This window comes from Diadema setosum, chromosome 7 (assembly GCF_964275005.1).
Source record: "Diadema setosum chromosome 7, eeDiaSeto1, whole genome shotgun sequence".
NCBI classification, from domain to species: Eukaryota; Metazoa; Echinodermata; class Echinoidea; order Diadematoida; family Diadematidae; genus Diadema; species Diadema setosum.
Window position 1 is genome coordinate 11,443,036 of NC_092691.1, and position 10,864 is coordinate 11,453,899.

The following is a 10,864-nucleotide window of genomic DNA, read 5'->3' on the forward strand; positions in this document are numbered from 1 at the left end:
GCTATGTAACTGTGTTGAAAATTTAGATTTGAATTGATGTTATGTGTGTCAGGATTCTGCCTGCATATGGCAGAATGCATCCCTGCTGGCAAGAAAACTACTCCCTGGAATTTATTGGAGTGACAAATGATAGGGGACTTCAACATATTCCAAGCTCATGACACTACAGTGTGTACATGCATGCAGCAACTTTACCATGAGTGGCTTTATTCCTTTTGGGGGCAATGATATGGCCATCTAAGTGCAGTCTGAAATGATTTCAAAAGTTTGATTGCAAAACAAGCTTACTCCATTATGGTTGAGATTGCAATTGAAGCTGCCTAAGAACAAAGAAACTAATCAGAAAATATGATATATTTTTCATCATAACTTCCAGAATATTCCTTGTTATGTTACAAGTGATATATCACCGGAAGGGTTTAATTTTGCTCTATCTGATGATGGACTTACTTTGAAATGTTTAATGGTGCTTTATAGCCAATTTTGAAATCAAACTCTTCATACAATTCAGTTATTGTAGTCATACTCAACTCTTTTGCAAAGAAAAGATGAGAATCATGATTTCTAAAAGAACCATGATGATTTCTAAAAGAATTGCAACCTTCCTGTTCATTTTCTCTTATCTTATCTATTTTTTCCCCTCCTTGCCCCCAAGGATCGAGATGCTCAGAAGGAGGAGGTTGCCAAGCTGACGGCCCAGATCGCATCACTGGGCGTGGCTGCCCAGGAGGCTCTGGAGCTGAAGGAGAAGGTGACCACCTTGGAGAAGGAGCACAAGGAGCTACAGAAGGAGCTGAAGGCAGCCGTGGAGAACTACAACAGTGAGAGGGTGGGTGACTGAAGGGGTTGCTGGGGGATAGTTTCCATGGTGATGGAGGCTTCATGCTATTGCTATATATCAAATCCCCCCCTCAAATAATCAGAGTTACAAAAAAATAAAATTATCAAAAGCCCCAGAACCTAAATGTTATTATTAATCTTTTGTTTCAGTGCCATAAGTATATTTTGATATCAATAATGGGATGATTCTTTGATTCTATCTCTGAGATCTTTACTTTGATTAAGCTATCAGCCAGAAACTGTTTCATTCATATGTTTCATGGTAATACGTTTGAAGATACGAGTTTGAATAGTCAAATACCAGTCAGATATGGGAAAACACTAACTGTGAGATCTCCTTCCATGGGGAAAATTTTTGTGTCAACAAATGACAGATGATAATGAGTGATAGAAAGCGATATTTGTTGTGAAATTTGAAATATAGCTATTCAATTCAATTTGTGTATTCATCTCATTTTATGAAAAAAAAAATATATTGAATTTTACAATGCAAGGATCCTGTTGAAGAACATTATTTTGCACACCTCAAATACCTTATAAAAACAAGGTACTTAGCATTGTTATGTTTCCTTCAAGGTTTACTTTTTTATGCTATGCATATCTACTTCTCTTTATTTTCCATGTTCCTCTAAACCATTTGAATTTGTTTTGAAGCTTCAAGTGACATTTTCTCAGATGAATGATATTTCAAGAGAACGATAATACTGTTTTATGAGAGAGTAGAGCTGCCAGGTTTATTTCTGCACATTTCATGATTGCAAGGCAGTCACCTGAATGGACTGGGTATATGTACTTGTTTGCAGGTTCTGAGGAAGAAATACTACAACATGGTGGAGGACATGAAAGGAAAGATCCGTGTGTATTGCAGAGCCAGACCTCTCAGTGGGTCAGAGCAGGAGAGGGTGAGTGCAGTGCATACAAATGTACATCTTTGTAGGAATTCTTGAAGATTGGAAAATTTAGAGCTAAGAAATGGCCTGACGAAACAATCTGATAAAAGAAAGACAATTTCTTTCAATTATAACTTTATTCTTTTCATGCAAATATGCAGGAAAACACCCCACAGAGGAAACAATTGTGTAAATAGATTTATATTATAATAATGATATCTATCTTCAGTGAATGAAATAAAAAAGTAATTATGTTAGTCCCACACATGCACATTTGTGTTGGATGTTTGCAGAAGATGTGTTGATGCCACCTACATAATCAAATAATATTCATAATCATGATAGGCAAATGTACAATGAGAGTCTATTACCTTATAGTCTACACATGGGATGTTATGATTTTTTTTGTTTTTTTTTTTTGTTGTTGTTGTTGATATATCATCTTGTGCTTTTATTCATCTAGGGCAATCACTCAATCCTCAAGGCACCGGACGAGTACAGTATTGAGGTTGCAGGTGGGCGTGGCACCAAAGAGTTTCAGTTTGATCATGTCTTCATGCCAGAGAGTTCACAGGAAGATGTCTTTGAAGATACAGACGTGAGTTTTGAGCCCCTTTCCTTTGACTTGCATCAGAGTCAGCATCAGAGACAGTATGTTGACTAACATGCCTACTTTAACTGCATCTTTTAAGTTATAAAGGCAACTTTCTTCATCATTATTACTATTTTTTTATGCCTCCGCCAACGAAGTGGCCGGAGGCATTATGTTTTCGGGTCGTCTGTCTGTCCGTCCGTACGTCCGTCCCGTTTTGTTTTTGTCGATATCTCAAGAACCGTGAGGTGGTTTTGCATCAAACTTGGTATGAGGGTATATCCTGGGGGGATAATACTTTGTTTCGATTTTAGGGTCACGGGGTCAAAGGTCAAAGGTCACAGGTTATTTTGTGAAAAAAAGGTTGAAATTTCATGTTTTTCTCCATATCTTGCAAATGGTTCAAGGTATTTTCATGGAACTTAGTATATATGCATGTACCTATGGGCAGTGATTATCTAGGGAAGTTGGGGGTCATGGGTCAAAGGTCAGGGGTCAAAGGTCAAGGTCAACTCCTCAAAATATCACTACTTTCCTTATATTTATGCAATGCCTGAAGGATTTTTTTAAAAACTTGATGTATGCATGTATAACCCAATATGTATTCTTTGGGAAGTTTCTTGCCAAAAAGTTAAAGGTCAAAAGGTCAAAGGTCAAGTGAAAGTGCTAAATTGCACTTCTTCCTCCATATCTCAAAAGTAACTCAAGGTATTATCATGAAACTTACATATTTATGCATGTTCTACCTAACAGTGATTCTCTTTGGAACTGTGGGGTCAAAGGTCAAAGGCCAGGTTTCGATAATACTATTTTACCATTTGATACTGAAATTATACTTTTTCTCAATACCTTGAAAATTACTCAATGCATAATCTTGTAAAAGGGTCAAAAGTCAAGTGAAAAATCATCAGTTCCCCCAAATACCTGCACTCTGACGTTTTAATCATTCATCTAATTGAACCTAGTTCTAGGAAAGTGAACATTCAGCACATTTGTGGCAAACCTGTCATTTTAATATTTTGCCTATTGTGTGAAACTGTCATCACACATTGTCAAGACACTGTACTATAGACCTATTAGGAGAACCATGCATTATGGCGGAGGCATACACCAGTCGCCGTAGCGACATTTCTAGTTTTTAAAGGGATGGTATAGTTTCAGTTTATATGGGGCTTGAGGTTTCTTATGTTTTTTTGATGATGATTTTTTGAGATAAGGAGAAACCTCTTATGAAATATGACAGGGCATATACATTGTAATTCCAAGAGCAATTCAAAGTTTATTTGATGAAAATTGGTTTTGAAATGGCTGAGATATCCAAATCAAAGTGATCTTAATAAAAGATGGCCCCATATTTTAATAGGATCGCTTTACCATACTTTGTTCTTGGAATATATATCTCAGCCATTTCAAAACCGATTTTCATCAATTAAACTTTCAATTCCTCTTAGAATTGTATGCTTTTTAATATTTCATAAAGTGGTTTTCAAATATCTCACAAAAAGTTAAAAGCTGAATTCTTACCTCAACCAATACCATAATATCCCTTTAAGTTTTTAAAGTGTTTTTAGGAGAAAATCGAAAGTGTATTTTGCAAATTTGGACTAGCTATGTGAGACAATAATATAAATGGTTGAAGTTGCAATTGAGAACCAGAGTAATAGAATGAGGAATATCTGTTTTCCCTTTTTAGGGGAAAAGTTTGTTATCTTCTACCATGGTGATTATACATAGCGCATTGTATTATGAGATGCAATATTGCAAGTTGGGAGATGATTCCTTTGTGAATAGTTTCAAATCGAGAGAAAAAGGGAGAAGAATCACATGTTTGCCCAAGTATGCATTGCAGTAGCACAAAAGAGAACAGTATGTACATTGTATCAGAATAAAACTTTGCGTAAAATTAACTTGTTGACAAAGTGATTTTTGAAAGCTGACAAAATAACACTTGCTCAAGACAAGTTGACTACCATACCTCTATCTTTGGTGTTCTATGAAAATACTGTACATCAGTTCAAAATGATTTTAAATTTTGTTATTTTGTCTTCCTTTGCTTCCCACCAAAAAAAAGATATGCAGAACGTTTACATCAATCATGTAATAAAATCTTGAATCAAATTTCGAGAATATCTCTCAAATTCAATCACATTAACACATGTCAATGTGGACTGTGTTTTCATAATAATAATAATAATAATAATAATTGCATTTATGTAGCGCTTCATACTGACGTTTCTAAGCGCACTTTGCTGCTCATACAAATAGACTAGAAAACACAATAGCATTAACAAAATCAGCGTTAACAGTAACAAAAGAAGAAGAAAGAAAAAGAAAAGAAAAGAAAAGAAAAATACATTTGATGTAATGGTACAATAATTGATAACTGTGTGCGCCTCCAGAAAAAAAAAAAAATTACAACTGATTAAACAGGTGAGTTTTGAGAAGAATTTCAAATGATTCGACAGATGAGGCATTCTGAATATAAAGAGGGAGTTTATTCCAAAGAGTGGGAGCAATGGAAGAGAAAGCTCGGTCACCATAACGGGTTTTTGTACGTGGGCCATGAAGTAATTGGAGAGAGGAAGATGAACGGAGGGGTCTGGCAGAAGAGGAGGATCGGAGAGAGACTAGGTTTTGAAGATATATGGGTGCATTTACTGGTACTTGTGTTTGTTTCTTGCAGCGATTGATCCAATCGGCTGTGGATGGCTACAATGTCTGCATCTTTGCCTACGGTCAAACTGGGTCAGGAAAGACCTTCACTATGATTGGCGACAAAGAGCAAAGATTCCCCGGTATCGCTCCTAGAGCCTTCCAGAGGATCTTTGAAGTTACGGAGGAGAACAAGTAAGAACAAAATCAGTCTTTTTTTTTTTTTATTATATGAAACAATATTTTTTTTTATATGAAACAAACAAAATGAAGAGTCAATGACGTAGATACACAGTAATGAGCCAAAATATGAAATTAGTAGAATTGATAGAAATTGTAGAAATACTTATGTAAGTAATTTCTGCAGTTTACATTACCACTTCAATGACCTAGTATTGTTTATTCAAATTCACTTTCAGTTTATTTCGGCATTTTTGTTTTTTCCAAGAATACAATGTACAAATGAAAATACAACAATAATGCAGAGATTTTAGTAATATAATACTTTCTGATGAAAATAAAGTGTAGCAAACAGATCTAATCAATAATTTGTTACGTCAATACCCTATGTTTTACATGATTGAATTTTTGATGTGAATGGCAAACACTGAAATTTTTCCCATGTCAATTCCTTTCCGCCAGGTCCAAATTCTCTTTCCGGGTCTACACCTACATGCTGGAATTGTACAATGACAAACTCATCGACCTCTTCAACAAGACCAAGGGAGAGGTGAGAACTGTTGCTTTTACATACATACAAGTTTGGCTGGTGTACTCTTTTGAGATATGTATATATGTGTGTGTCATTGTGTGACTATCTCTTTCAAATTGTGCAAGATCATATTACATAGAATTACAGTGCATTCCCATTATATTGAACACGGTTTAATACAGCTAAACTTCGTTCCAACAAAGTAAACATTCAGGTCTCAAAATTGTTATGTATAATTATACTCTGTTTGTTTAGCTGTAAGGAAATGTTTATATAAGGAAAGTAAACTGCTGGTCCCAAGGATTGTGGTTTTTACGGGAGTTGCATGTAGATCATAGTCAAAATATGTATGCACAAGTGTTAGGAAGTGTGTAAAACCTGTGTAAGCCCCTTAATGTCCCTGTGCAGATTTTGTAGTGTGTAGAGGGCGGTATGTGTTGTCAGCATTTGATTTTATTTGCCCAGTAACTCATCCTCAATCCTGACTAAGGTTGCCCAAAACTAGATGATGATGTGAAAGGCAATTTCAGACAAAGTGATTTTGCAGAGAAAATCCAACTCTTGTAAATTGCATTCCATGAGGCACAAATTCTACAATGGCCCTTGCAAAATTTTGGATGGAAATGTAATAGCAATGAATGTCTGTGAACATGTAAGTATGCAACTTCGGAGTCTGTTCACCTGATATCGTGTCCTTTATTTTGACCACAGCCACCCAGACTGGACATCAAGAAAGATAACAAAGGACTGGTGTTTATCAATGGGTCAGTCGTCCAGCAAGCAGGCAATGCCAAAGAACTCATGGGTCTCTTTGAGCAGGGCTCGGCCAGCCGGCATGTGGCATCAACCAGTAAGTAATCAATTATCAATTCTTCATTCATCATTAATTTAGTAACCAATGCACATTATTGAAAGCATGTTTTCACTTGCACCAGTCTTGGCAGAAAAGGTGCTTTTGTCCCCACGTTTTGTTCCAAAAGAAGAATATTACAAAGTAGATACTGTAGAACCAGAAACGTTCACGGCATGAATCTTTTGCATAGTGGAGCAAATGACCCTTTCTGTGGCATGAAACTTACTCAAATTGGCAACTATTTTTCAACACATTGTGTAGTTACACATTGTGTAGTTACAAACTTTTGTGTACATTTTACTTTCACAAATCTTGTCTCCTCGCAAAATTCATGAAAGTTTCATGCATGCAAGGCATTCAAGTTTTACAGTATTGTGCTGCTGCAGCAATGAAAAGACAATAACATGATGTCTCCCTTACCCTTTCCCACCACCCAGAAATGAACTCTGAGAGCTCACGTTCCCATCTCATCATTGGAATCATCATCGAGAGCACCAACCTGGGCACTGGGACCGTCACCAAGGGCAAACTCAGCCTGGTGGATCTTGCGGGCAGCGAGCGTGCCGCCAAGACGGGGGCCACGGCTGAGCAGCTCAAGGTATAGCATTAGTGTCTTTTGAACAAGCAAACAATAAACAAGCAAATAAACGAACACCCAAACAGACACAAAATAGGAACATTGCCTTGCTTAGAAATACTTGCTTAGAAATAGTAAAGTAAAAGGCCCAAGACTCTGATGTGTGAAACATTGGAAATATGTCATTTATTCCACTTCACGAGTCATGTAAATAGTGAAGATATTCTCTATCTTCATGTGTGACACTCTATGCTTGCGATTAAGTTTCCCTGCTTTTGATATGCACATTGAATACTACTCAACATATTGCAGTTGGTAACATTTGTGGGTATAATTCACGTTTGTGCAAGTATAGGTGTTTGGGAAAGTTATTGTATTCCCATTGTAAATTGTTATTCATGTTTAGGTGGAAAATCAGTGGACTAAAATAGAAATCCCGCTTGAAAAGCTTGTAAACACGTTTTAAATGCCAATCCATCTTCTAACCCTGCATATTTTCTCCCTTCCCCTTTGCATTGGACCAATAGGAAGCCAACTCCATCAACAAGTCACTTAGCGCCCTGGGCGATGTGATCTCAGCCCTGTCCAGCGAGCAATCCTTCATCCCGTACAGGAACAACAAACTGACCATGCTGATGCAGGACTCGCTGGGCGGCAATGCCAAGACCCTCATGTTTGTCAACATCTCACCAGCGGACTACAATGCAGAAGAAACGGTCATCTCGCTGACGTAAGTCTACTGGTTGCATGGAGTTTAAACTCTTGTTCATACGGCGTAGGTTTATTGAACTCGTTGCATGATGCTTTATATATATGTCCGCTGAGTTTAATAATTGCAGCAGATGACTTTCAACTCTTTCAAAAAGTCGATCGAAAACTCAGACTGGATTGACTTACAATATTTTGTTTCTTCCATTTATGTTGTTACTAATTAACATATGTGACCCGCTACAACAAAATGGTCCTAAAGTCGCGCACGGTCGAAGCCGTGAAAATCGAGTTTGAAGTCAGAGCATCAAAATTGGTCAAAACTTACGATTTTCTGAATTTGACATATCATTAGAGTCTGACATGTCTTCTATCATCTGTCGAAATTTTGAAGCAAAATGATGAAAGGAAAGACCAAAAAATAGCGTTATTCTGGGCAATGTTTTTTGGCGTTTCAACGAAGCAGAAACTGGTTCGAACATTTGGATCGAGCGCCACACAAAGGCTCCGCCCCTAACAACGACCAGCGTGATCTCATTGGTCAGTTTGCCGCTTGCCGCTAACCGAAGCGTGAAGCTCGCACACTGCCCAGTCGACTGGTGCGTGCTGGCGGGGTGCGCTATGCCCAGCCGGCCCAGCCGCTTCTCCTGGCATCCTGGTCACTGATTGGTCGGTGAGGAGACCGCCGATGCTGTGTTTGAATGAGCATTTCGGGGGTTGCTAGGGCTTACCTTCTATTGTCCGGAGGTGAATACTGACTGCGTGTCCCGTGATCGTGATTGCGTCGCAAGGAGAACTTTTAGGGCGCTTTTCTCGAAACTGTGATTTCCCAGACGTCTTGACATGCTCTCTTTTAAACATCGATATCTCCGCAGCCGATTATTTTTATAAGATGTGTTATATATCAATTTAAAGCAGAAAGATTAGGGAATTGTGTCATGCAATTTTCAGATAATCGACCTCGCCCGACTTTAGGATCATTTTGTTGTAGCGGGTCACATATCATGTCCAGTGCACTAGACCTATCAAGTAGTAAAAACTGTGTTGATATACAAGGCCGAAAGGGGTACCACGATCAAGACTTTGCAGCAAAAAATATGAATGCAGAGATTTCACAATCTTTTAATCTCAAACGTTGCTATTAAAATAAGAATTGTGCACCATCAATTTTTACATGAAAGTCTCCCAGAGTAAAATTTAAAGCACTAAGTATTTTATGTCATACTTCTTTATTTCTTGTATTACTGCTCTGTTGCTCATAATCTAATGCAATTTGCCATTATCCGTTGGTTTCATGTCCACAGATATGCATCGCGTGTGAAACTCATCACAAATGATGCCTCAAAGAATGCAGACAACAAAGAAATTGCAAGACTCAAGGAGGTAATAATACATCTGCTTTACATCCATTAACTTACCGGTATATAATTATCTCATAAAAAGGGCATGCAAAGTGCTTTCATCAGAAGAGAGTAGTACCCAGCAGGTGATGATTTACAGACTTGGAGTGGTATTCTAAATCCTTCCTAGGAAGAAATTTCTTCCTAAGTCAGGATTTTTAGCTCACCTGAGCCAAAGGCTCAAGTGAGCTATTGCGATCGCCCTTCGTCCAGCGTCCGTCGTGCGTCGTCCGTCGTCCGTCGTGCGTCGTGCGTAAACTTTTTACATTTTCATCTTCTTCTTGAAAACCCCAGGACCGATTTTCATCAAACTTGGCAGGTAGCATCCCTAGGGGGTTAGGAACTCAATTTGTTAAAATGGGCACCATGCCCCACCCAGGGGGCCCCCAGGGGGGCCCAAACCCCCCAAAATTAAGGAATCTTCTTCTCTAGAACCAGAAGTGATAGAGCTAAGTTAATACTATGAGTTAGTACATTGATGACTGTAGTTTCAAGTTTGTTCATGGCAGGATCAGGGGTGCCCCCTTTGGGACCCAGGGGAGGGGGTGGGGAGGGGTTCTAATGGGGCCTAAATTGTACATTTTCATCTTCTTCTTGAGAACCCCATGACCCATTTTCACCAAATTTGGCAGGTAGCATCCCTAGGGGGTTAGGATCTCAATTTGTTAAAATGGGCACCATGCCCCACCCAGGGGGCCCCCAGGGGGGCAACCCCCCCCTCCCAAATTAAGGAATCTTTAAAAATGTTCTTCTCTAGAACCAGAAGTGATGGAGCTCAGTTAATACTATGAGTTAGTACATTGATGACTGTAGTTTCAAGTTTGTTCATGGCAGAATCAGGGGTGCCCCCCTTGGGACCCAGGGGAGGGGGGTGAGGAGGGGTCCTAATGGGGCCTAAATTGTACATTTTTATCTTCTTCTTTAGAACCCCATGACCCATTTTCACCAAACTTGGCAGGTAGCATCCCCAAGGGGTTAGGATCTCAATTTGTTAAAATGGGCGCCATGCCCACCCAAGGGGGCCCCCAGGGGGGCCCAAACCCCCAAAATGAAGGAATCTTTAAAAATCTTCTCTAGAATCAGAAGTTATAGAGCTAAGATAATACTATGAGTGAGTACATTAATGACTGTAGTTTTGAGTTTGTTCATAGGAGATCCAGGGGTGCCCCTCTTGGGGGCAGGGGTGGGGGGGGGGGGGGTGGTTGGGAAGGTCCAAATGGGGGCCTGAATTGTACATTTTCATCTTCTTCCTGAAAACCTCAAGATGGATTTTCGTCAAACTTGGCAGGTAGCATCCCTAGGGGGTCAGGATCTAAATTTATCAAAATGGGCACCATGCCCCACCCAGAGGGCCCCAGGGAGCCCCAATCCCCAATAATTAAGGAATCTTAAAAAGTTTGGGCCCTTATTGTACATTTTCATCTTCTACTTGAGAATGCCTGGTCAAATTTTGGTAGAGCTGTGAATAATTTAGATTAGTGACTGCGTGAAAGGTGAACTTGCGATACTCAGGTGAGCGCTAGACCCGCGGGTCTCTTGTTTTCTTAAGTGGTATTCTGAACATCTTCCTAAGTTTCTTCCTAAGTCTATTCCTAAGTTGTTGTTTTTTTCCTATACTCAGGAAAAAACATAGGAAGGGG

General features: G+C 39.0%; 1 protein-coding gene across 1 annotated transcript in view; it reads left to right on the forward strand.

Moving 5' to 3' along the window:
- LOC140230845 (uncharacterized) overlaps window positions 1–10,864 on the forward strand; it is a 50,250-nt gene that overhangs the window by 35,722 nt on the left and 3,664 nt on the right. Inside the window, exons 22-30 of the mRNA XM_072310993.1 lie at window positions 656–829; window positions 1,644–1,742; window positions 2,194–2,328; window positions 5,006–5,169; window positions 5,617–5,704; window positions 6,398–6,536; window positions 6,977–7,137; window positions 7,644–7,846; window positions 9,129–9,207. Coding sequence (XP_072167094.1) covers window positions 656–829; window positions 1,644–1,742; window positions 2,194–2,328; window positions 5,006–5,169; window positions 5,617–5,704; window positions 6,398–6,536; window positions 6,977–7,137; window positions 7,644–7,846; window positions 9,129–9,207 — 1,242 coding nt within the window. The remainder of the gene's footprint in view (window positions 1–655; window positions 830–1,643; window positions 1,743–2,193; window positions 2,329–5,005; window positions 5,170–5,616; window positions 5,705–6,397; window positions 6,537–6,976; window positions 7,138–7,643; window positions 7,847–9,128; window positions 9,208–10,864) is intronic.